Below are 26,093 nucleotides of genomic sequence, written 5' to 3'. Positions count from 1 at the left end.
GTGCTGCTGCCCGGGGCCGCGCGCGGCCGCAGGTGCGCGGATGGGAGCGCGAGGGCAGAGGCGCGCGCGTAACGGCTGTAACGGCCGTAACGGCTGCGGGAGCGCGAGGCGGCGGCGCTGAGGTGAGAAGTGCGGCGGGGCGGGGCCGTGCGGCGGGCAAGGTGCGTGGCGCGGCCTCGGGCATTGCGAGGGCCCCGGCGGGAGGGAGGGAGGAAGGGCTGCGGCCGGGCTGCCCGGGCGGGTGCGGGTGGCAGTGCGAGCCCCGCGAGTGGCCTCACGCGTTGAGCGCCGGAGCCAGACCGCCGAGCTGCGCAGGTTCCTCTGCTGCCGAGAGCGCTTTTGAATGGCTGGGGGCGGGGCAGGGCTGGGAGCGGACGGCGACGCCTGTCAGTCCACCGCGGCAATGAGCCGATCGGATGCCGCGAGGCGCTCGGGGGCAGCTGTGAGCCGAGCCGGTCCGTTCCCGGGACTGTGACCGTGGGCAGAGGTGAAAGAGAGCGCGGGATGGGCGAGGGACGGCGCAGAGAGCGGCAGCGGGGCGACACAAATGCCCGCACCGCCCTCGAGCGCCTGCGGGTCCCAATCCTCTTCCACGCGCGGTAGCGGCGAGGACCGCTGCGCTAGCGCGAGTGCGCGGTGCTGAGGCGCGCGGCTGACGGTCACGTGCCACGCCGAGCCAATCGGGTGCCGCGGCGCGCGCAGGGGCCGCTGGGAGCAAAAGCGGTCCGTGGGCCCGAGGCAGGTTCGGGCGTAAAACCGCCCGAGGAAATAGGCGAGGGGCAGCCTGCATTGGAAGCGGGGGGAGAACATCGCTGAGCCGGCGGTTCAAGCGTCGACTGCTTCCCCGCACCTGAGCGCCTCGGAGAAACGGGTGCCGTTTATGTTTCGGGGCGCATGCGCGCTACCGCCTGGAGGACTAAGTACAATAGAGCTTGGCGGATTAGCTGCGCAGAGCGACCATGACGGACACCCCACGTCCGCATGCTTGTGCGCATGCGTCCTGCTGCCTGCCGCACCAAACCGAGACAGCGGCACTGCCGCGGATTGACCACGCGGTGGCAGCACAGACCGCAGAAACAACTTCTCCCGTGCCATTCACGCGGCCCGCACCACGGTCCCCAGCCTTCCGCTCTCGTTTGCTTTTTAGAACAGGACAAGAACACAACGTTTGAACAGGTGTAGATAAAGAAAGGAAAAAAAAAAAAAGAAAGAGACGAAGAAAAACCGAGGAAAACCTCTCCAAGCCCAAGAAACCTGTGCTAAGTGCTTACGAATATCTGTTAAAATCATCATCATAGTAAATCATCAAATTGATGGTGTCATGCTTTTTAAAAATATATATATGTTATTTTTTGCCAGTGTCTGAGGTGATTAAAGAAAGCTGGTATCAATTGCACAGGTGCGTGCAGCGAAGCCAAGGGTGGTTGGGAACAATTAACAGAGCAACACAAAACAGCTGAGCCACTTTTAGAAAAACCACAGCAGTAACAGCTTCTGTAGCTGGCCCCACCAGTCCAAGATTCCGTCCAGTTCACCTAAGGCTTGAAAATATCCACGGGATCGGTTTTGATACGGAGCGATTCGTCGGCAGCTCTTCCCTTCAGCACCGGTGCCGGGATCTGCCTCTGGGCGTTCTGAACACGGGCACCACGCTTGAGACTCACAAGCGGCCTCAGAACAGCGGGGCTCCCACTCACAATCCTCATGGACTCAGTCTGCTTTTGACCCGAAGGAAGAATTAATAGGAAGCAGGAGGGACGCATAAGCCATCACGAGTCACGCTTCTCAGCATCACCTGTAGGAAACAAATAATGGATTTTGAATCAAATCTTGGTACAGCAGTTAATGTACAATGCTACACAAGAATAATATGAGCACACTTCTGGTGTTCTGTCTGTTTTTAAAATGCTTCACATCTTGTCTCTCCCTCTTCAATCATCCTTCTAGGGGTACACACTAAGGAAGTGGAACAGAGCATCAGCTTGCTGGGAGGAAAACCTCTAAGTCTGGGGAATATTTTCCACTGAGGCAGAGCAACTGAGGCCCGAGGCCAGGAGCTCTTTGCGTTAACTGCCCCGGCCTCTCTTCGTTCTGTTAGTCTCCTAACAGTACATTTCCTACCTGCAGCATAGTTTTTATTTTTCAGTAGCAGCCCAATTCTGATGTGCATGAAATTGGGGTCATTTTCAAGATGCAGGTTAGATCAGATCAAGGTTACAACTTCCTCACACAGTTGCATTCGCTCAAGCTCCTGCTGTAAAGCTTGGTCACGCTGATCGAGCAAGTGGACGGATTTCCCAACCACACCCATCGCTGGGTTTTCAGCATTAACTAAAAACAGGCAACTAAACGTCAGAGGATGGGAAGCATAAGGGAATCTGTGCGTTATCAGTGTGTACATAGCATGCCAGGCAGCAGCCAGTTCCAAAATTAGTGGCAACGCGTCCGAACAGCTTCTGAAAAGATCTGGAATTTCTTGTACAGAACAGATGAGGACAGAAGTCAACATTAAAGAACAAATTAAGTATCAGCCTAGGGCAGCCCGCACTGCTGAATTTACCTCAAACTCTGTGGTTCTATTTCTCAGCAGCAGAAGTACTAACAGGAATCGAGTTTTCCTTCAGCTTCCGCAACTATCTTCTCTTTGCACCACTTCAACATCATCCCAACCGATCCTCATGACTGTCTTGATGTTATACATCATGCTAGCAGTAGCTCTTCTAAACAGAGATTCAAGGCATATTCGTTTTGTTCTTTCAGCAATACTTACTGAGGGTTTTGTAGTCTTCTCGTGCGTTCTTTGATCACATAAAGGCTTGAATTTTTATAATGTCATTTATCTAGGATTGAAGAACAGCAACGACAACAAAAACAGCCACTTAAACATATTTAGTGAAGAGGAAAAAGTGAGATACTGAACCCATTTAACAGCCTCTTACATGGTCTCTGAAATACTGCAGGTTATCTCTGTAACACCTTCTGGCTTGATGCATCCTGGTTATTGATTGAATCTACAACAAAGATTCTAAAAATAGGTCAGATAAAAGACTTCTCCACAGATATTGCAACCCAAAATGTTTATAAAAATAATCAGGCAGCCTTTGCTGCCTTCACCACTTGGTCCTTGTGCGCTCGGAGCTACTCCGATGGATTTGATGTGCCTTCCTGTTTATAGCCACACACTAGGACCAGAAACAGACAGCAAGCACACACTTTACTTTTCAAATTAAAGTGAAGTAATTACAATCCTAAGCTTCTTTCTGCTGCTCAGCTTCCAACTTCCCTTTGGCTAAATGACACGTAACAGAGACATGCTCATCTTACAAGATATAACCAGTAAGAGATACACAGTGAAGTGCTAACTATTTATTCCATCAGTGGTCATCATGAGAGTCTTGAAGTCCCTCCCATGAAGAGAGTGGGCCTTCAGAAATGCTGCCAGAGAACACGTGTGTAACTAACCGACCACATCCACAGAAAGTCTTAGACACAAGGGTCACGTGGCAGATTCTGCTGCTGGAGAGAAAAGCAATGTATAATTATTAGTCTTCAGTGTGGACTCTCTACTCCTGATTCTCAGAACAGAAATTAGACAAGGAACTGGACTACATTTAGAGGGAGAGTGCGCTGTTTTCACGAGTTGGAGGTAGTGGTTGTGGGGTTGCTGTCCTGTAAATGTGCCCAACCTTATGCTGAACAGTCACACCATCCGTTTCACGTCCTCGATTCTCCAAATCCCTGGGAAAATGAGAAAAGAAAGGGACTCTTACTCAGGTACGCTGAAAGCCGTGCTGCCTCCCTTCAGTTCATAGGAATCGCAGTGATAATGCCACGTGATGGTCAGTTACTAACATAAAGACATGACATACTTCATACTGTTCTATTTCCAGAGCACCGAATCAGATGGTGAACAGATAGGCGAAGGTTTCTCAGACGTGTTTCTCTCTGCAGTTCTGCTTGAGGAGAGTTTATTGCTCATGTATCACAAAGAGAAGTAAATTATATACAGACATTCTCAAGGAGAAAGAAAGGGTCTTCCAATAAAATGCAAAATGAGGAGAAGATAGTTGTGTGTGGCTGTAAGAGATTGCTCTTTTTTGCACCTTTGTCTCACAGCTCGCTGAGGAGCACAGGTGGACAAGTCCAGGCAAGTCCTGGTCCAAGTTTGGGAAATCCTTTGTCTGAAGAACAGAGATGGACGAGTCCGGGCAAGTCCTGGTCAAAGCTGGAAAAATCTTTTGTCTGAAGATTTGCAGGTCGGGGCAAGGAGAAAGAGATAAGTGCCAGCTTAATGGCCGGGAAATGGTCTTTTGTGTGGGCTCATGTGGAGGAGACAGCCATCTCAGGGGTGCTGCACGTGAATCTCACCTTAGCGCCCAGGAATGCCACGACTGGCAGAAGGATAAAAAAGGGACCTGCAACCAGGAGAGGCGAGGTGTGTGACCTCAGCTTCCTCGTGACGTGCTACCTGCTGCTGCCGGACTGTCCTGGGCCTGCTCCAGCACACCCATTCTGCACTCTTAGACCTACCACGCTGTGGATTTATCAACAGTATTTCTCTACGACACGCAGTATTTTTCAAACAACTCAGCTCTACCCAGTTTTAATTAAGACAGCTTCCTCTGGCAGAGCCCAATTACAGTGCATAACTGACCCAAAAATCACCATTTCAGTGACTGGTACCATTCCTAGCGAGAACAACAGCAGCTCGAGTACAGAACGGTTTGTAAACAAGACGAAGATGATGAAGGAGTTAATCCACAGCTACACCGGAGCTCTGCTGCAAACACGGTAGGAAATCGACCACAGGAACCACAGTGGCACAGCAAACATGAGATACGGTCATTTTCAGCACTAGGTAAGACTGAAGAAACATTAGCATACAGATAGATAAGGGTATCTGAACATCATCTTCAGGCTCAAAGAAACATAATTTAATCCTGCTTTTGACCAAGTGTTCTTTGGTATGGCATTCAAGCCATAGTCCCTTGCCAAAGTGCTTAGAGTGGGGAAACCGGGAAAAAAATGGCCACGGTACCGCTAGGAAAAGAGAGTAAGATGGACAGGGAAAGCTCTTCCCTAAGACTTCTCATCCCACCCCCACTATGGTTTCAGCTGGGACAGAGCTGGTTTCCTTCTTGGTGCCTGGTATGATGCTACGTTTTGGCTTTCAGAGAAAAGCAGCGTTGGTACCACTCCAATGTTTTAGTTGTCGCTGAGCAGTGCCATACAGAGCCAAGGACGTTTCAGCTTCTGATACAGTCCTGCCAGAGAGGGACTGGGGAGGCACAAGGAGCTGGGAGGTGACAGAATCAGGACAGCTACCTCAAGTAGCCAGAGGGATATGTGAGGAAACGACAAAACAGAGGGGAGCTGGCTTGGGGTGGGGGACGGGCTGTTGTGGCTCAGGGACTGGTCAGCAGGTGGTGAGCAATTGCATTATGCATCACTCGTGTCGATATATATATGTAAAATATAAATGTTATATCCATGTAGTGATTGTATATGAATAATAATTACCTTTTCTTTCACCTTCTTCTCACTCTCAGTAAATAGCTTTTCTCTCAACTCGTGAGTTCTGCTTTGGGAGCAGGCACTGAGCAAACAGCTGCAGGTGCTGCGCTGCCAGGTTAAACCACACCAGCACCACCACACTCCCCCATGCCTATTTTTATTCATTTTTTCCCCGAGATTGTTGACAGGAGAATTTAGCGATCCAGTACTGTCATCAAAAGCAACTGAACCAGGCCTCAGAGTGAACACTCCGTGAAACTCTTCGTTTTTCTTCCTTCTAAAACTTCTACGAAGAATAAAAACAGACAGGGCATAAATACAAAATTGCTTATACTAAGACTGTAGGAGCAATTAACCTATGTTAATTGCTTATGAATATCTGTATAAAAAAATGGCCGCTATCAGGTCCAAAACAGAAGCAGTAGACCTAAATAAAGTGAGCAGAGTTATACAGAACTAGAAATCAATTGCTCAGAGTTTAGATAGGGGCATATCGTTTGGATCACTTCTGAGAGGCAAGATAGCTGGCTTTCTTTGAAATAAAAGAGAAGCTGGGAAGGGAATGAATGAGGGTACAATGTTGTGGAAGGGAAACGGGCACTTTATTGCCTATAGAATAGAGAAGTTGAGGAAGAATTCTATGACATGCCATAAAACTGGTTAGGCTATTGAGTCTGTGATTCTATTTCAGACTAAAGCAGGACTTGTCTGCAAAAATTCATCTACTCTAAGCTTATCTAATAAAAGATTACCTACAAGTTCCTGTTTTCTTATGTCTCAAGACCATCGTGGCAATGATAATACTACTATGAACGCAGAAGATGTCATGTGCCTCAATCACATTTAGATAATCAAAGGTGCCAAGATACATGTCCTATTACCTGTAGTCACGTTTCACTTTTACAGATGTCATACTGAAGGAACTGGAAATTTGCTGTTCACTCCCTGTAGCGCTGCAAGCAGCACTAACCCCTGTTTGTACCAGCCACAATTATACCTGAAAGTCTATTTGGACACTGAGGTCTTTGAGATCTGTGATCAGCAGTTACGGGACAAACGTTATACGAGTTTTCCTATCAAAATGGTTTGATGTGAGCTGCTTTTGAAAAACACTAGGTAAAAATGTAGAAAAAAGCCTACTGCAGTCTAGAGTTTCTGGTCCTGTCTGTCTCCATTTGTTAGCTTTATAGTTTAATGATCACATTCCCCATTGTGACTCTGCAGTTCCTAAGAGTCCTCCTGCTGTTAATCTGACATCCCTCGGTCCTTCCTCCTGTTACAGATACTCCTAATTGCTATTCCTTCTGCCATCTGAGCTCTTCATCTTTTTTCACTTCTTACTTGGAGCAAAGTACAGCTTTGATCTGTCTTAAGTTTCCAGATTCAGGCAAGAAGCAATATAGAACTGAGCAGAAAACAAGCGTATAAACAGAAATCATTAGGAAAGACAGAACACACTCCTTCAATTCTATTACTCTAGAAGAAAAATGATGTCCTCTTTAATACATGACAGAAGGGTCTCGTTAAAGATTTCCCTATAATATTTGAAGCCTACTAGTTGCTCTGAATATACCTAAAATGCTGGAAGGGAAAAGCACATTCAGTGACATTATGGACATTGAATGTGCCGGTGCTCAGGAAAGAAGACTCTGGAAACAAAGTATTTTCTGCTATGTTTTTTCATACTGTAATCGATTCGTACATAGATGTCTACTCTCTGCTGCACTGTTTCCTAAAGGAAACACATTTCCTCAATACATATTCACATAAGTGATACTGTACTTCATCCAAATGGCCTTCCTGAATGTAAGCCATATCAAAGTTAAGCGCTTAATACCTACAGGCTAAAGCCTGTGATCTCTTAGATAGACCATTATACCCATTAAACATATAAATAAAACAAATTTCTATTTGTGTACGAACAGGATAGGGTTTTGTTTTGGTTAGAATCGTTTCCGTACTATCCCTTCTGTAAAAGCTATCAGATACACATTTAGATGGAAAATAATGGCTGTGAATTCCTACCTATGAAATTTTTATGCCTCTTGTAGCAGAGAACAGGACAATAAAACCTAGAAACTTCAGAGCAGCGATCTCTGTTGATCTGAAATTCTCAGAACATCCCTTTTAAATTACAATTATTGCAAGGAAATGCAATATGCCTCAAACAACAACAACGAAAAAAGCCTTAAATCCTTCCTGACACTTGAGAAGTACCACTAAAAGTAGTGTCTTCTGGAGAAGGCCTAGGGAACACTGAACAGAAGGGATCTATAGCCTACAGCTAGCATTGACAAAATGCTAAAATTATCCTATGCAGTTCACTTTGTAAGATGTTATAAAGTTAAAAGCACTGCAGGGCTTTCAAGTATCTTGCGTATTTATAGTGAATAAAAATACAGCCACAAAAACAGCGCTGAAAATCTCTTGAGATTCAAAGCCTCCTGAGACTTCGCTAGCTTCAAATCTCAAGTGCCAGCTGCAACAGTTGCATCAGCGTCAACTCCTGTAACAAACTGGCCTCATAAGCAGCAGACTGTATCAAAACAAAGCCACTAGCAAGTATAGCCAGGCCTTCTTATCCTGACAATCGTGGCTTTTAAAACAAATAATCAAGTGTCCATCCCATCCTCTCCCCCCTAACTACTACTACCTATCATTACATTTGCCTTCCTATGAACAACTAGTGTTAGGAACGAGGGGCCTGCGTAATTAATTACCCAGTAATAGTTACCCAAATCTGGAAAAATTGCAAGAGGCAGGACCCTTCATTAGCCTGCACTTGAGGATCTGTTTAGTTTTTAAATCCACCCATGACAAACCATTGTTCCTTTCAGGTTAGGAAGGAATCCTGTTCCTGACAGACTTCCCTCAGAGTGTCGGTGACAGCGCTGGGACACCCTGCCACCAGACAGCAGATGACGGGACAGGACCTGGCCATTCCTTGGCCGTGCAGCTCACACCGCAGCCTCGTGCAAAGAAGGATGCAGGTATCTCGGTCTGTGATGGGGGATGCTGTGCTAGGGGATGCTGTGCTAGGGGATGCGATGCCACTGGAGAGGCCACGTGCAGAGCGTGAAGCCCTGAGCTCCTCGGGAGACAGGGAGCTACTGCAGAGAGCCCAGGGAGGAGTTCGTATTTCTATCTGAAGGTGACGATTTAGCAGATATAGGAAGCTGTAGTCTCTATTCCGTACCGAAGAGGTACAGCTTACACTTCTGCAAGGACTGAGCTCTAGGTATGAAGTAAATGCAGGTGTGTCTCCTCCCCCTTCCTGCTGACACACACCGCCCCGAGGTAGGGAGAGCCGCCGGCAGCACCAGTAACGCTCGGGCAGCCTGCAGCGCGGCCCACGCCGCTGCTCCCACCCTCCGTCCGCACAGCGGAGTGCTTTCGAGGTCAGCTCGGTCACCGAACCGCCAAGGGAAGGCACGCGGATCTCTCCGTACGCCGTCCTGAGGCGGCCGCCACAGACCTCCTCGCGTGCGCGCCGAAACCAGAGCGCGAGCGACGTGCCCCCGCCGCGGGCGGTCATGGCGGACAGCCCGCCCTGCAGCACAGGCGGCGGCCCGGGCCTGGGGTTCCGCCTACCGGCCGCAGACGTCTCGCGCGCGGCTCCGCCCCTATATTAGGGGCGGCCGCAGCGCGGGGCTCGGAGTGGGCTCGTCGTGTTTGTTTTAGCTGCTTTGCGAAGCCGGTACCATGGCAGGTCAGTAAGCGCGGCCACACCTCCCGCGGGCGCCCGGCACCCGCGCTGCGACTCGCGAAGGCCGCTGGCGGCGCGGGGCCGTGGGGCCGGCACGCTCTTCTCGGCCGCGTCCTGGCCGGGTCGCGGGGATCGGGCGGGCCGCGCCGGCTCCTATTTTTAGTCGGCGGTCCCTGCGGGCTGCTGACTTCGGCTCGTTCCGCGCTAGGATGCAGAGGCGCGACGGGCCGATGCGGCAGCTGGCGCGGTCTGAGGCTGCCCGTGGCGGGGGGGGGGAGTGTCTCGTGAGCGCCCCGTAGGGCGCCTCGGCGCGGAGCGCTGGGAGGACGCTCCCGCTGCGGCCCCGCTCCGTGCCCCCCTCGACGACGCGGCCTCGCTGCCGGCGGGAGGGATGCGGTCTGAGAAGCGGCGGGGAAGGAGCTCCCAGCCGGGCTGCAGCAGCTCGCGGAGAACGCGCGGCTCCTTCCTGAAGCGCTGTGCAGAGCGCGTAACTCTCGAGCGTCCGGACGCCGCGCTTAGCTCATCGCCGCCGCTTCGAGCGTGCTGCCCTTCCTTGCTTTCGGTTTTCTCTCCGATTTTTCTGGTGAAGCTGTCAGCAATGTCGCTTTCCCTCTCGCATCTGGAAGGCTGCAGGAGATTGTCTGTTCCTCGTCTCCCCGTGCACATCTCGTTCAGATGCTCTCGCCTCTGAGAATCCTGTACTCGGGACTGAGAGGTGACTAACTCAGAGCGGAGCAGACGCACAGCTGGGAGAACGCTGGCTGTCCCAGAGCGCGCGTTCAAAGCAAGCTAAGAGCGCTCAGGTGAAGTACGGAACATGTGGGGCAGGCACCAGACCACTGCTGCGTGCCGTCCCGCGAAGGGTTGGTCCTGGCTTGGGCTTCCAGAATGCTTCTCTTGTATGTACGGGGAGGGGAGCCGTGTCAGGGCTGTTCCGTACAACTGGTGTAGCTGCGGGCAGCAGAGCAGGGCCCTGGGCACTGTTAGAACCACTCAGCTCAGTTAGGAAGGGATGCTTATAACCCGCATTGTCTGTGTTGCAGCTATACGGAGAGCTAACTATATTTTAGGGATAACAATGACTGCAGCGTCAGCATAACCCACACGCACAAGAAATATCTGTGTTAGGTAAAATGGCCTGGTTTCTTGCAGATTTAACTTTCATTTTAAACAGCAGCTGGTCTTGCCTAGATTGTGCTATGGTTTTGTGTGTAATGCATGACTGTATTTATACTATCTCTGTACTTTAGAGAAGGTATGGAATAGTTCCCAAAGTTTTTAATAAAGTATATTTTTACTGATTTTTTCAGTGCTCTAAAAGTTTGGACTGTCCTTCTGTCAGGCAGTCATAGTGCATCCCACTGTGGCTGAGATCCAATGGAGAATTCTTCACCCTTACTCCCTTGTTCAGTTGACTTCATTTTCACTACAGCCTTTGTGTGTTATGCAAGCTGCCTACCCAGCAGTTATAGCAACACAGAAACTGAATGCTGAGTCTCAGGAAGATGGGGAGATTTTTTTTTTTTTTATAATAGGGGTATAAAAGCTAAAAGTTAAATGAAGAAGTCTGTTCTGTCAGTAGCAAATATGTCTTATGCTGCTGGGAGGGGGAAATAATTCAGAAAAACGTTGCTGGCATATAATTACACTTTGGCTGTGCTAGATTTATAGTGAGTTGTCTATTAGCATATAATGGTAGATGCATATTTATTGAGTAGCTGAGAAGTAATATGCAAATTCAGTAATAAACACGCATCCCTTCTAGAAGGGTGTTCATTCCAATTAAGATGTTATGCACTTGCCATCTGTAAAGCTTCAAAGCTCTGAAGAGGCTGGAGATTGCTCTACAGATTTGCTGAAATACATGAACTATTACAGATTAAGTGAAATGGAAAAAAGTATACTGATTTCTGGTATTTATAGAAGCTTTCTTAAATTTTGTAACTGACCCCCATAACCCATGTTTCTTCAGACTATTTGGTTTTGCTGCTAAGAGCAGTATATGCCAGCTACAAAACTCCCCAGAGTTTGTAAACCAGGTTTGCCAAGCTTATAGACAAATATTATACATAAGTTTGTTGCCAGCAGTTCAGATGGCAGTACACTAAGAAGATATTGATGAAAATGTCTGTCTCATGATGTGAGCAGCTGTCCCTAGAAGCAGTCTTTCTGAAAACGGAGCAGTCAGTATTTTAGTCTTACAGCTACACTTGATTTTAGGTTTCAGAGTGCCCAGAGCCTTCAGTCTCCATCCTCATCTCCTCAACCTTTGTAAAGAGGAGTTATTTTCCAAACCAACTTTTAATCTAAAAACCTGTTCTTAAAGTTCTTTGCAAGAAACTATTTTGCTTGTAATGTCAAAATTGATTTGTTAGGAAAAGAAGTATGCTTCTTCACAGGGAGTTGTAGCTCGTAAAGGGCTACTATGTAACAACAGCTAAGAGTGAACGGAAGGGGTTTAGAAGTTGTGTTTGACTGTGTCAGTCCTATCCTGCCAAAAGTTTGCATTATGTGGCCTCAATAACCTTATGACAATGTGATGCATATTTTTAAGATTCTGTTGAAGTGACGGATTATATACTTTGTAGTAACAATCCAGCCTTACTTCTCTAGTGTTAACTGAAGAGCAAAAACTATTGCTAATCGTGTTACTAGATGCTTCCCATTTAAATCTTGCATTCTTGTTAAACAGCTGCAACCATTTCTTGCTGAACACCTCATCTTCAGTAAAACTGTTGTCCAAGATCTAATCCAAAGTTTACTTTCATTTGAAAAAGAAAATTATTCTATGCCAGCTTCAGGTTCACAGCTGAGCCCAATGTAGCTTTACAAAACTCTACTGTTACTAACTTTAGAAAAAATGCAAGCTTACTGTTAGCTTAAAAATAGCATATAATCAGCTAAACACATCTCTCCAGAACTCCTAGATCCTCTCTAACACTGGGATGCCATACTTAACCTGTAGGAAAATTAAAACTGGCTTTATCTTGCAATACTCTTTGTTTTATTTCTTTTACTCTATTTTTGCCATGTGTCAAGTTCCTAATGGCAAGCAGAGCTATGTAATAGTAACATTCTTCATTTTACTTTGTAGGTAGGTCCAGAACACACATTTAAAGGGTGCATCATAAAGATCTTTCAACATGGTTATCTGACTAACAATACTAGATTTCTAGTCTATTTAACTCAGAATAAAGCAGTGGATTGTGCTAACTTTGACCAAGTTACTTTCTTCTAGACCAGTCTTTTGTGACTCTAGCCACAAACGATTCCTATGTGAAAGGAGCGCTTGTACTTGGTTCATCCTTGCAACAGTCTGGAACAACAAGGAAGCTGACTGCACTCATAACTCCTCAGGTTTCAGATCTAATGAGGTAAGGCTGCTTGAAGCTGTCAAATTGCCACAGTTGCTGCTGATGTGAAGGCTGAAGGAAGCTAAATTCCTTGATAGTAACCTTCTGAAATGTTGAAAATTTAACGAAGCTTAGGAGGATTAACATAAACTCACTGGAATTCTGTGAAGGATTCAGACATGAATGTTTTGTGGCTTTTCTTGTATGAGAAGTTAAAAAATACTCAATAGTTAGAGCACTTTTGTAGTCCTTCTTAGGATTCTCTGACAACACAACATTGCCCAGGCCTTCAGTAGCAGTACATGCATGTATGTGGAAGTGGTAGTGGGGAACTAGTATCTACTTATCTCACAGAAGCATTCTAGATTGAGCCATTGTAACATTACTGAAATCTAGCAGATGCTTCAAATGAAATTCTATCATGAGGGAATAAAATGAGTAGAACTAGAGTAGCATCAAGTGTGATAAATCAGCAGAACAAGAGAGATTTGAGACTCACCACGGTAAGATGAATTAAGACAGCTACTTTCTACAAGCTCGCTAGAAACGAGTCTCAGCACGGAACTGACAAAGTACTTTTTCAGCGCGTAAGGGCTGGGATGGAAGGTTGGGTGAGCAGTAACTTCCTGTATTATCAGTATTGCCTACATGAGGAACTTCTGAAAAGATCACTGATAAAGACAATAATGGCTCAGTAACAGATGGATTGAATCTCTCGAGTTCTGTGACAGCTGAACAGCCTTGTCGTTATAAAAATGGTCCATAGAGGTACATTAATTCTAACTGAAGTGACTTCAGGCCTTCAAGATGAATCATACAGGTGTGCCTACTGTGTCAGTGCTGTGACCTTAAAACACCGATAGCAACCAACAGATACCTGCCTTTCTGATGATGTAAATGGAATTTGAGTTTCATACTCAGTATCTACAACTTACGCCTTAAATTCAGGTGCAACTGTCTGCACTAAACTGTTAAAGTAAAGACAGCCTTGCAAAGCAGTGTTCTAAAACTCATTTACAAGCTCTGTTGCTCAGATTGTACTGATAATTGTGTAGTGTTCAAGATGCTGTATAGAATAGGTAGTTGCTTTACAGATGCTTCACGTTTTTAAGCTGTATAAAATTCTATTGAATTAAGCAGTGATGGCAAAGCAAAGGTTGGATATCTGACAAAAAATTCAATACGCTTCCTGAAAACTTAAGAATCAAGACAAACATGATACTGGGTAAAAAAGCTACTGTACGCAGGTCCGTGATATGGTGAGCCCTTAAAGCTTTCTGGATAAAGGAAGTTCTAGCAACTGGGTCTAATCACATGGCTGTAGCGGTCACAAATTCAGAATGGTGTTGTCATTGCACAACTTCCTTTTCAACTGTTCAGACTTAAGTTGGTTCTTTGTTAACTGTAAGGTGCCTGTTACAAACCAGAAGCCTTCAGATCGATATGCAAGCTTATCAATTCCCACACGTGTGGTCAACTCTTACTGATGGCGTAGGAAATACTGCCAGGTTCCCCGTTGCTCTGCTTCGGTTCATGGAATCTGTTAAGTGGTCTAATACTGGAACAATATAAATAAATCTTGGTAACTTATCTTTCCCCAGGAACGCAATAGAAAAAGTATTTGATGAAGTCATTTTGGTAAACATCCTGGATAGTGGGGATTCAGCACATCTAGCATTACTGAAAAGACCGGAGCTGGGTGTCACATTAACAAAGCTTCATTGCTGGGAACTGACACAGTTTTCAAAATGTGTTTTCATGGATGCAGACACAATGGTAAGTGGTCATGTCACGAAGAGGTACCATGAGACCTGCTGTGAGGGTTGTTGGTTGGATTATTATTTTTTTGGTGATGTTTTATTCCTTTTGAGGGGAAGGAGGGGTAACTGAGCTATTTTTTCTGTTTAGACTAATAACTCTCTAAAAATGTATATGCACTTATTCCTAAATAATTCCCTTTAACATTTAGTCTGTGGGCACTGTCTCCATAAAGTATCATCTTCCATAAGACAAGAGCATCAATATGAGAATTTTTTTCATGTCTTAAGATGGATGTCAAAATCCATTAAAACAAGATACCCCCAATTCCTACCCTAGAAACCAGAAAGCAATTTTTTGCCCCCCCTACAACTAGGTTTTGTCAAATATCGATGAGCTTTTTGAGAGAGAAGAGCTGTCTGCAGCACCAGATCCAGGCTGGCCTGATTGTTTTAATTCTGGAGTTTTTGTTTACCGACCTTCCATTGAAACATACAATCAGCTGTTACAGTTTGCCACAGAGAAAGGCAGCTTTGATGGTATGTATTAATTTGTATTCCAATATAAGTTAGACCAAAATAGTAATGGTGGTTGGGATGGCACAAGAACTAGATACATATCATAGGGGCTGTGTATGATGGAATTCTGAACTCCAATGTAACTACACAAAATCACATTGTTATCACAGTGAAAGATAATATTCCTGTATATAGAAGAACTGCTTTATTCAGATTTCCTGGAATGACAAATAAGAGTCAGCTTCTATAAGCATTAGTAATGCAAAATCACAGAACATTAAGCCTTGAGATGTAACAAGTACAGCAAATGCATGAGCAAATTGAACTGCAGTACTATACTTCGTGCATTCTTAAATTCGGCTCTTCACAGATCTCTGGTACTCAAGGCTGTGCAAACTGAAATTGATGTGGGGTGAAAAAGTGCAGTACTGAGCAACTTGAGTATAGCTTCAGAGAAACTGAAATACTTGAAGGTGTAACAATCTCTTGATATGCATGTGATAGCTTCCTATCTTTATAGGATGGTTGACCAGATTTCTCCCCAATGTGAAGTGTGTGTAGCATAGGCTGCTATCCGCTGTAGGTGTAGGTCAGTAATGATCAATCACTCTACCAAATAAAGCTTGAAAAAGCCAACTTCTGATGTCCTGTTAATCTTTGTGATCTATTACCATTGCAGTAAATGAAGTCTGCTGTAGTTAAAGGCTTCTAAATGACTAGCCCTGTCTCTGTCGCTAAATTTACTTATCTACCTACTGTGGCACAAAATAAAGTCTTACAAAAAGTGCTGCAGAAAACTATGTAGTAAGACCATTAAATTGTACTTTTATTTGTATGGAACAAAAATTCTAGATGTCACTCCTACTTAGCAACATGATCTCTGTTAGTTCGTGGATTCCTATGTGTGGCCTCCTAGGGAGCATAGGTCTCAGTTGGATGCTTTACGTTACCAGGTGAATAACCTAGTGAAAATGAGTACTGTAACAAAGGGATCTGCCAGTACCTACAAGGCAGTAGTTGATAGTTCTAGGAGTGCTCTCTAATGTTGGAGGTAAATTGGCCTTCTAGATGTGGGGAATCAACTTTTTACTTGAGTAGTGATAGGACAAGGGGGAATGGTTTTAAGCTCAAGGAGGGAAGGTTTAGATTGGATGTCAGGAGGAAGTTCTTTACAGAGAGTGGTGAGGTGCTGGCACAGGCTGCCCAGAGAGGCTGTGGATACTCCATCCCTGGAGGTGTTCAAGACCAGGTTGGATGGGGCCCTGGGCAATCTGGTCTAGTACCAGATCTGGAGGTTGGTGGCCCTGCCTGAGGCAGGGAGGTTGGAGCTTAATGATCCTTGGGGTCCCTTCCAACGCAAGTTATTCTATGACTATGATTCTATGTGCCAAAAGCTGTAAGATGGTACTGAATTTCTGCATTTAAAAAAGTGGAAGCTGACTGTTGAAGAGTTCCAGGTACATCTGAGACTTGTTTTCTCTGAGCTTTGTGCTTGACTCCTAGCAACTACCATCTTCTAGGTGTAAGGCCCTTGTCATTTAAGAGAATAGAACTGTTTCCACAATGTTCTTTCTGACTAGAGAGCTAAAGCCACATAATGGTGAAACATCCTTGATGTTGTCAGTGTGCAGTAGTTGTTGTAGCTGTTTGTGGGAAAATGATGGGTTAATCATTTATCTTCTTTTAGAACTGTAATTTGTTCTTCGGCTATGAACTTATTCAGTTTTTACTACGTTGTAGTAGCAACCTGAGTAATAAGACAGTGGAGACTATTACTACTTTTAAACTTCAATTGATCTAGACAGCAATAAAGTTTCTAGGAAACTTCTCATAAGAGAAATCTGTGAAGTCACTGCCCTTAATAGGGCATACGCATGCAAACTTAAAAATCCACAAGTTATATGTAATTGAAATCAAGCTTTAAACACCCTATCTGCAAGAGTATGAACTAAAAAATACAAGACCTTACAAAGTATTTTGTGATTATGAACTACAGTAGACAGATGGCTCCTATGTGTATTTTTGTCTAGGAATAGTAGAATGACAGCTACTTACATAGAACGACAACTGCTTTATCTAGAAAAGTGAAGTTCAAATGGACAATAAGGAACCAGTGGAGGAAAAAAGTCTGGTTTTAAGAGTTCTGATAGTATCAACGCTGTAACAACTGATATCATTTGCATAGTCATCTGGCTTTTTACTCTGGGATCTAAAACAGTTGTTTTTGTGTAAAAAGACATTATGCAGCAGAGCTACCTATAGATATGTAGAGACTATAACTACTGCCTGATTCTCTCACCTTATGTTTAAGGGCCGATTTGTAGAAGACTACTGCTGAAGTCTGAACTAGGACAGCTAAACTTTGATTTCAGTGGCTGCTTTGGCACAAATGCATGCAATCTGAAAAAAAGCTGAGTATGTGGAGCAAGTCTGAGTGATAAAGTCATGTAGAGTAAGTTAAATACACTATTGCTACCCCTTTAGTTACCGGCTACCTCTTCTGAGAGGGCCTCCAAGATTTACTTTTCTTTTAGAACTTTAGTGTTAGGAATGCATATGCTAAATTAGAAGTTAAAATGTTACATAACTGAGTAAAGACCAGGGAACTTGTCTGGTTTCTTTGTCTTTGCTCTCTTGTGATTAGGCAACTGTTTTGAAAGTGCTTTGCATCCTTAGGGGCTGAGAGGCAAGCCCGAGGTTTGAAATTACTGAACTGAGTCTGTAGGCAGTATGTTGCTCTGCCATCTCCACATATGCTGACAGTTGTAACAGGATACTTAGAACTTCTGTTTGTCAGTGTATCTCCTGTAAATCTAAGTGTGTGATCAACGTAAATATTTTAGTCAGAAAAAGCAGATTTTACACCCTCAATGTGGTTTAAGTAAACCTTAGTACTACCCTGTATTTAATTGTAGGTAGTTTAAAAAAACCAAAAAACAAAAAACACAAAACCACCTTTTCCTGAGTCAGAGACCGAGTGCTTCAGAAAATAGAAGATTAAAATAAAAAATACCATCCCCTAACTATGCTATGTTTCTTTGCTGTTTAGCAGTGCTGCTTGTGAATGCAGTTATGGGTGAAGGAAAAACCGCAAATGAAAGTTGTGAGGGATTCTTCAATCTCATTTGTGAGAGGAAGTATAGTTGAATATATTGAAAATACTTAAGACTAAGTATATTTGCTGCAATAAACATGCGGTGTTTACTTCTCAGTAGCTCCTTGTCAACTGGCCTACTTTGGGCCAGGAGCATTTTTTTTTTTTAACTACTCTCCTACTGACATACCAAACAACTTGAAACTCATTGACTTCATTACAACTTCTACTTGCAAACTGATAGGTGACCCATCCCAAGACTGTACCTCTGGTCACGATGTACATGGCTGTCCTCACTTAAAGGTTAATTGGCAGCTTTATAGGACAGAACTAGGAACTTCTATTGCATGTTAATGGATTTGATTAAGTTTTATTTGTGCTGTCATTGAGACTGCATGTGCTTTCCTTTACAGATTACAATGTAGGTAGGTGCATCTGGGGTTGCAGGTCTAAAAAACCACTCATACCCTGAGTCCAGCCGCAGGACAGCAGGCCGCAGTAATAAAAGTAATTGTTGTCACTTGATCATCTGAGCTACAGCTTCCCTGAAGGTCTACAGGGCCCAACTGTGTCATATCCTTTTATCTGCTGCCTTACTTTTTGAATCTGTGCTGTAAAAGACACTGAATGGCAGGGTTTGTGAGTAACTCGTGATCTTTTAGGAAAGAAGAGTAACCTCACACACTACCTTTTTCACTATTTGCATTTTTTTCAAATTTGCAAAGACTGCAAGGCTTACAGGGTTTATAAACAGAAACTCTAGAAATCACTGCCAAACAAACTCCTACTGTACCTGACAAACTACATTACCAGCTACTTAACTAGGAAGGATTGATGGAGTAGATTGAGAAGATTCTAAAGCATCTGTATAATGCTTGTAGCCTACTAATGTGTTCTCTTTCAGGTGCAGACCAGGGGTTATTAAACACCTTCTTCAGCAGCTGGGCAACAACAGACATGAACAAACATCTACCATTTATTTATAATTTGAGCAGCACTTCTGTATACTCTTACCTTCCAGCATTTAAAGCGTAAGTTCCAAATTCTAAAAAGATTTTTAGAGCATATGTAAACTAATGTCTTGTAACATAACGATCAAGCACAATGTGAACTTAAAAGGTTTTTCTAAATGGAGACTGTTGTTGTGATTAACATGCTATGTAAATTTCTACCCTTTAAAAAAAAAAGCTGAATTACTAGTAATTAAATGAATCATCTTGTGATGAAAGATGAGCATTGTAAACTGTACTAGAAACTTAAATCACTGACTCCTAGTGGTAATGTTAACGTTGATTCAGAGTAAGCACAGTTAACAGCTTGCTTTCAAAAGGGAGAATCACAACTCCAGTACTGGACGCTGTTTATTAGAGCTCTAGCCTAACAACTCAAGCTTTTGAGTCGTCTTAAGCTGAACTTCACTGTTGATATTGTTCCTGTCTAGATAATTTGCCTTAATCACTCAAACTACTTACATTAACTACCAGTTGTGAAATACTCCATCAGGCATTCAAATAAACATAGCAAACAAAGACTCGCATAGAGCTAGAATTCTCTCCCAGCAGTCTTTCTAGATCCAAGTTCCCCAAGTAACAGCAAAAGGGAACAAAGACAGTAGCCAGGCACTATGTTATTGCACACTTCTCCCATAAGGAAAAAGCTGTCTCTTCCTCAGCAGTATTAAATTAGGCTTGCGAGTAAACCCTCTGGTGGCAAGGTCACTGTTAGAATAGTGAAAGGGGGGCAGCAGGAGAAGCAAGCTGTAATGTTACACCCAAAGCCATATTCATTAAGAGCTGTGAATGCTGGGGGAGGGGGAAAGTACCAATTGCATGAAAACAATCTGATCTTTGAATGACATCAAGCTATTAGTGTCTAAAGCAGCAGCTAGCATAAGCAGGACTGTGCTGGCTCAAGGTCAAACTATGTCTTGTGATCAGAACACCATCTGAAATACTGTCGTGCTAAAAGTGGAGTACTTATTTAAAGAAATATATGCAAGCCTGAGAATGACTAAGTAGTTCGATAGCATTTGATAAGCTAACATCTATTGTAAAGTGTGTCTTCTTTCCATGGCTGCTTGCTTCTTAGTCACATAACCTTAAATTTACAAGTGACCTTGTCACTGGAGTGAACTTATTGAACTGGGGGCTCCTGGCAAAGATTCTATATAAGGATTCAATCAGTTGCCTAGCTGAACTCAGGAGACCTTTGGAAACTATTATGCTGGAAGCACAGCCCTCTTAAGTAGAATGTTTTTCTTCAGCTGGTGGAACAACTTATCTTGGTTAGATCAGCAGTTACTCACGATAATCAGCTGGCATAGACTGAAACTTAAATGTACTGACATCAATAGCAAAGTTCTTTGTAGCACTGTACAGGAAGACTAAATTTCACAGCAGGTATCAGTAATCCTTTCTCCAAGTTAGGACAAATGGTGTTTAACTTCAAAACATTGTCTTTTATGCGAGATGAGGAAAGACAGATTAGTTTCTCTGGCAAGTGCAGATGCAAAGCTTTATAACAGTTCAGCTTAAATGGCAGAAGAAAGTATTGCATCTTATCTAGAAAGCAGATACTGAGGATATCCTAGAAGTCTGGCATCTGTCATTTGTTGTACAAGACTTCAGTGAACAGAATACTAAGAACACTTCATTTGTAGAAGCAGTTTAACATGAAACTTCTTAGGCATTCTCTAGCTTAAGTGGCCTTGATTTTTAAACAATGAGAAGTTTCCTCAGGGTGACAGTAGCCTAAGATGAAGAAAACTAGATAGTGCTGTCACAACTAATGAAACTTAGGTAGCCGTACTAAGCTGGATCTTAACATTTTAAAGTTAGTAAAAAGTAAGTCAGTAGAGGTTTAAAAGTTAGCTTGGGAAATGACCTCCTCAAGGCAGGTTGTTTGCCTGCAATTACTGCAATTCTAGACAGTGTTTCACACGTGCATGGGTTTTCATACCCAGTGTTTTGTAGCTGATAATTAGCTCTATCAAATAGTGTTATCATGTTCTTTGTAGCTGATGTAGTTTCCATGGAAATAAATAGGAGGCATTACTTTTGGAGCAACCTATGTAGACTATGGAATAATGCTGTATCTTTTAAGTTCTTTACTTCAGGTGATAGATCTCATCTATATTCATAAGGCAAAAAGAACACAGTGGTAACAGTTGGAACAAAGCTTGATGCCTATATTGAAACGGAAGTTAAGATAGATCAAGAAATCTGTTTTAACAACAAAAGATAGGATTTAGGCTGGTTTTCTAGCAAGACTCTGCAGTGAGATCAAAAGTCCACTGAGATGCCTTGATTATAAAAGGCTTTATTTTGCAGAGGTAGTCTTGCAGTAGGGCCTTCTGCTGTTCCCTTCTATGGAAAGATTTTAGGGTTACTTTAATACACTGACTCTTTATATAATGCTTGTAATGTTTAGCTAGCTGGATCACTGACTTTGGAGTAGAATTTTTTCACTTTTAAAACTAGTTCTGATTGCAGTGGCTGCTTGAGACTGCTCTCTCCTGAGCTATGATCATCACTCTACCTAAAGAGTTGGCTGTAAGTACTTAAATAGTTCAAACCATTAGGTTTCAGCTGCATTCTGACTAGTGTAATGTAGAATTGTTTGCATTTCTTTAAGTAGTGATGCTTTCAGCCCCAGTAGGCATTGACAATCTTACCATTTAGTGTTTAGTCTCCTAGACAGTCATATTTCTATTTTCTGGATACTTACAAAAACACAGGTTAATTTTTTTTGTCTGATAGTCAAAGCACTTGTTTTCTAGACATTTGCAAATTAGGGGTTCTGACTTTCTCTTTCCAACAGGTTTGGTTCAAATACTAAAGTGGTGCATTTCCTGGGAAGCACAAAGCCATGGAACTATACGTATGACTCCAGAACAAAAAGCGTACAAGGCAATGTCAACGACCCTAAAATAGTTCACCCAGAATTCCTCACCATGTGGTGGGATATTTATATGGCTAATATTTTACCCTTACTAGAACCGCAAGAAGTTCCTGAAGAAAATACCACAGGTGTAAACATGGTATGCATCTTAATATTCTTGTGGAAGTTACCTCAGCAAATGAAATAGATTTTGTGCCATCTCACTTACTTCCCCTCCTGTGCAACTCAAAGCATGGGCGTGGTTTAGTTAGACACAGATTCTCGTTTTTTTCTTTCATTTCTGGAATAAAGAATGAATAATACAGATTAGAAGTATGTTATAGTGGCCTTTGAGCATAGCTGACTGCTTGCTTACAATTATTTAAATGCAGAATGGTGCACCAGAAACGATAGTGTAGTAACTTCACTAAATAAAGAGTAGGGCCCCCACCCTTAATGCAGTGCAGCTATTAAAGTTCTCAAACACAAGAACCCCAGCTGTGCATGCAGTATACACTTGCAGATCTTGCATGGTATGACCTACCTAGGTAGGCCTGCAGTAATTAGAGAATAGATTACTTAAGTAGACTTGCAGTGATAAATCTTGATTCTTGCAAAGCCAAAATAATGCTTCTAATTCTAGCTCTTGAAAAGAGTTCAGTAGTATGTGTCTGCAAACTTTAGTCTTAGATTAGTACAGTGGCTGTTTTAAATTCTCAACCTTTCTAAGCCTAAAGTTACCGAACTCTTAAGATGTGCTTCATCTTTTTAAACTTTTTCTAATGAACTATTTGCAGCTATCAGGCTTGATCTATACTCTGGCCTTCTCTTGTGGCTTTTGTAGAGAGGTACGAAGAACTTAACCCCTGGCCCTTCCTCCCTCTCCCCCCCACCCCTTTCCTTGAATGACTTGTTACTCTGCTTTATTTTGCTAGGAAAGCTGCACAGTCCCTGCTTGTTGGTGATGCTTGGTGCTATGCATGAGAACATCTATTTGGTTGCCCTCTTCTGTGGCCTGTTGCTTGCTTAAAGTACGCAAAATCTGTCTGTATTTTTTACTCTGCCTTTTATTTTAGGCAGAGGTTACAGAGGCAGTGTCCCATATGTCAGTATCAGCACCATCACCAGAATTACCAACCATATCTTCAGAAGAACGCAAGGCTCGGTGGGAACAAGGCCAAGCTGACTATATGGGAGTGGATTCTTTCGATAACATCAAGAAGAAGCTGGACTCCTACCTTCAATAGAAGTGCCATTTTCAAACACTGGCAATACAAGGACTTGTTCCAGAACTAACAGCTAGAAAGGTTGTAGATGATGGACAGTTATGCTTGCTAATAGCTTGATGGAAAAAATTCTTGGCTGAAGGCCACTGCAGTGCTACAGATAAAGACTGAGCAGGAGCCAGGAAGCAGAATGCCCTGGGCCAATTGTAACTGCCCAGTAGCTAGCTTTCCCTAGTGGATCTAAAAAAAAAAAAAAAAAAAAAGGGCATTTTCAACTACGTTTTCCTTCTGTTGTGATCAACTGGCTCAATGTATTAATTGAAACTGGGCTTGCACCTTAACTCATTAAAGGTGATTAGCATTGATTCCTCTGCTTGCTATTTTAGATATAAAATCTGATTTATGGGATTGCTCATAGACTAGAATGATGGCCATTCTGCTTTACCATTAGTGTATTAATGATGCTAGGATATATAGGGAGAGATAACAGTAATAGCACTGCTTTGATCTTCTAGTCACAACTGCACTGAAGTTTTGACCAGGTTTTTACACACAGTGCCTACAGCATGGCAGAATGCATTTATTCAGTTCTATATACTTCAGGCTTAGTAAACTGAGTTTTTCTGTTACTTGAAATCTTGCACTTCACGCAAAAATAAAAACTTGTCGTGCTTTTCTGGCTTTTGTAAACTCTTGAGGAAATCAAAAAAGAGGGAGCTTTGGAGCAATCTAAAATAACCAAACTTTGTTCATTCCATTCTAGCTACCATTAACAAATGTCCAGCTTCTAGTTCTGTAATTATATACTCTGTAAATAATCACTTGCCCGATTGCTGCTGGAAGAATTCCCTGCAGAAGGGAGCTAGGAAAAAGAATCTGTATTTTTGGTTACTAAAGAACAATCTGCAACATGACATTATTTTTTTTTTTTAAACAAACACAATGGTGATACTATCTTGGCAAGTAAAGATGAAGTAGCTGTACCTACACAGATTAGGAAAACTATCCCTTCCCTGTGTGCATTGCCACCATGACACGTGTTGTATTTTGAGACAGAGAAAAGTAGTAAAAATATCACAGTAACAAGAATGTTCTGAAGAGAGAGTGGCTGTTGTTTGCCGTAAGTTCAGATCCATCCTTTAGCTAGAAGTATAAACAGAACCAAATTACCTAGCATCCTGTTTGGTACCTATAATCTGTATTAGTCCAGAAGTGTATATATAATGTCATTATATCCTTATAGAGGAGGATTTGGGCAGGATGCTAGTAAGGGTGTTCAACTTCTATCCTGGAGATAAACAATTAACAAGCTGCTACTGTTTGCTGGTAAAGCAGAAGATACAATCTGCATGTGAGAGTTAAGTGAGGCCCTGGTCATTGTTTAGCCAAAATGAAGAGGTCTGTGCCTAAGTAGCTCATAGAGATTTAAAAGTTAATTGCATTTGAACTCCCAGTTATAACTTCATAACTAACCCATCCCCTTTTTAATTTGAAGTTGTGTGGAAGCAGGAAGGATTAGTAATTACAACCTACAGTTACAAAATATACTTTACCCAACAAGTACAAATAGTGAAGTTCTGCATGCTCATAAATATTCTGTGAATAACTTAAAGTACTCTTGAGGTCAGCTGAACAGTCTTTGTTTTGCTCCCCTTTTCTGTACACTTACTAGAGAACGGGCAGGTTGTGGAAAAGCATGAGACTACACCAACCTAAAAATTTGGTTTAGCATGTAAGTTTTATTACGTTCAAGAAGATAAGAAAAGATACTGAATAAGATAAAACCTACATGTTTCAGGTTAACAAGTAGAGTTAGTAAAAAAAATCCTGGAAAAAAAAATTGTACTAGGCCTTGACTCATGTTATAATGTTCAATAAATGAACATTGTGTCATTATCTGCCACTATTTTCTCTATAATTAACACAGGCAGCATTAGCAGAAGAGTACAGGCTTTTTTAATCATCCTATTGATACCACTTGATACAAGGATTTTTTTGTGAATTTCGTAGTCAATGTAGTAACTGAATCATTGCTATACTCAAAAGCATAATTCAGAACCATTTAATGCAGGGGATGAACAAAGATGGTTACTAGCTTTGTCTTTGGAATTAGAGATGCTAAAGTTGATGATTGCAAAACCTCACGTGTAGACGATGCTACACAGCTGTTAGAACTCCAACAAAGTACCAGTGGACACAGACTGCTTATACTTTGTGAAATGCCAAAAAACAAACAAACCACCAACCAGAATACCACGCTTTTTAACTGCTTGAGTAGTTGAACAGCTGTACCTAATTGGGACATTTCAGCTTTGACCTTCAGCAGTTTGCTTTAATACCTTAATGGTTTTCTGGCCCAACCAGAGATACAGGAATGCATGCATTTAAATTATCATGTGCAAATGGAGGCAAATTTTGCCAAATCGCAAGTTTTTGCCTTTAGCTAAATCTTCCATAACACTATAGATTCCATTCTATAAAACTGACAAATTTAAAATTTGTAAAGATCCTATTGCTGGGCTCTTGAGTACAGCTGAGAAAAGCCTGTTTGGCCAGAATATAACCGCTTCTGCACAAATGCACAGGTACAAACTGCTTTTCTGAAGAGCTTTATTTTAAAAGGGAACAATGACAGGAACCAGGCATTAACCTCAATCTGCTCCCTCAGAGGTAGCTTTGAATGCAATTGATCGCAAATTATGGGAAATCCCGTGTAAAAGTTACGCAGAACTTACATTGAAACAACTGAAATCTCATTGGGAAAAGAAAAAAATATATTGAGTTTTGTAATTGCTTTGGAAAACTTACTGTGGTCCAGAACCACCACTTGTATTTCTCAGAGAAACAACTTCAGCGCTCCCGCGCCTCAGCACAGCGCGCGGCTCACTCCCGCCCTCAGCCGCTTTCTCCACAGCCCCAAAAAGGGCGGGAACTCCTCCAGCACTTCATCGCGCGCTACCAACCGAGCATGCGGCAGTTATCACCCCACGTGGGGAGAAGCGCTCACTGGCGAATCAGCGGCCGCTGTTCGCCTCTGGACGGCCC

At 43.1% G+C, this 26,093-nt stretch overlaps 1 protein-coding gene and 1 long non-coding RNA gene across 5 annotated transcripts; one reads left to right on the top strand and one right to left on the bottom strand.

The window, feature by feature from the left end:
• LOC110397639 lies at positions 171–25,979 on the bottom strand. 3 transcript variants are annotated; one of them, XR_002437897.1, is made up of 4 exons: positions 25,857–25,979; positions 22,052–22,123; positions 2,561–3,738; positions 171–1,795 (listed from the first exon to the last, which is right to left on the bottom strand). It is a non-coding gene; the product is annotated as an uncharacterized LOC110397639 (long non-coding RNA). The 3 variants fall into 3 exon arrangements; XR_002437898.1 differs by having other exon boundaries at positions 171–2,840; positions 2,940–3,738; XR_002437896.1 differs by having other exon boundaries at positions 171–3,738.
• Positions 8,919–23,738, top strand: GYG1 (glycogenin 1). 2 transcript variants are annotated; one of them, XM_021394180.1, is made up of 7 exons: positions 8,919–9,223; positions 12,459–12,594; positions 14,175–14,349; positions 14,708–14,870; positions 18,848–18,974; positions 21,763–21,982; positions 22,899–23,738. In XM_021394180.1, exons 1-7 carry the CDS (start codon positions 9,217–9,219, stop codon positions 23,067–23,069), a joined length of 999 nt encoding a protein of 332 aa, XP_021249855.1. In that variant the 5' UTR covers positions 8,919–9,216; the 3' UTR covers positions 23,070–23,738. The 2 variants fall into 2 exon arrangements, with proteins under 2 accessions (XP_021249855.1, XP_021249857.1); XM_021394182.1 differs by lacking the exon at positions 8,919–9,223 and adding an exon at positions 9,288–10,023.

Source organism: Numida meleagris, chromosome 4 (assembly GCF_002078875.1).
Source record: "Numida meleagris isolate 19003 breed g44 Domestic line chromosome 4, NumMel1.0, whole genome shotgun sequence".
Lineage (NCBI taxonomy): Eukaryota > Metazoa > Chordata > Aves > Galliformes > Numididae > Numida > Numida meleagris.
The sequence above is the reverse complement of the archived record's forward strand: the minus strand, read 5'-3'. Positions and strand labels throughout refer to the sequence as shown.

Excerpts from the sequence above, each read along its gene's own strand:
- GYG1 (XM_021394180.1), top strand. Across the intron at positions 12,595-14,174 it reads CAGGTTTCAGATCTAATGAG|GAACGCAATAGAAAAAGTAT; the intron begins GTAAGGCTGCTT and ends ATCTTTCCCCAG. Across the intron at positions 14,871-18,847 it reads AGAGAAAGGCAGCTTTGATG|GTGCAGACCAGGGGTTATTA; the intron begins GTATGTATTAAT and ends GTTCTCTTTCAG.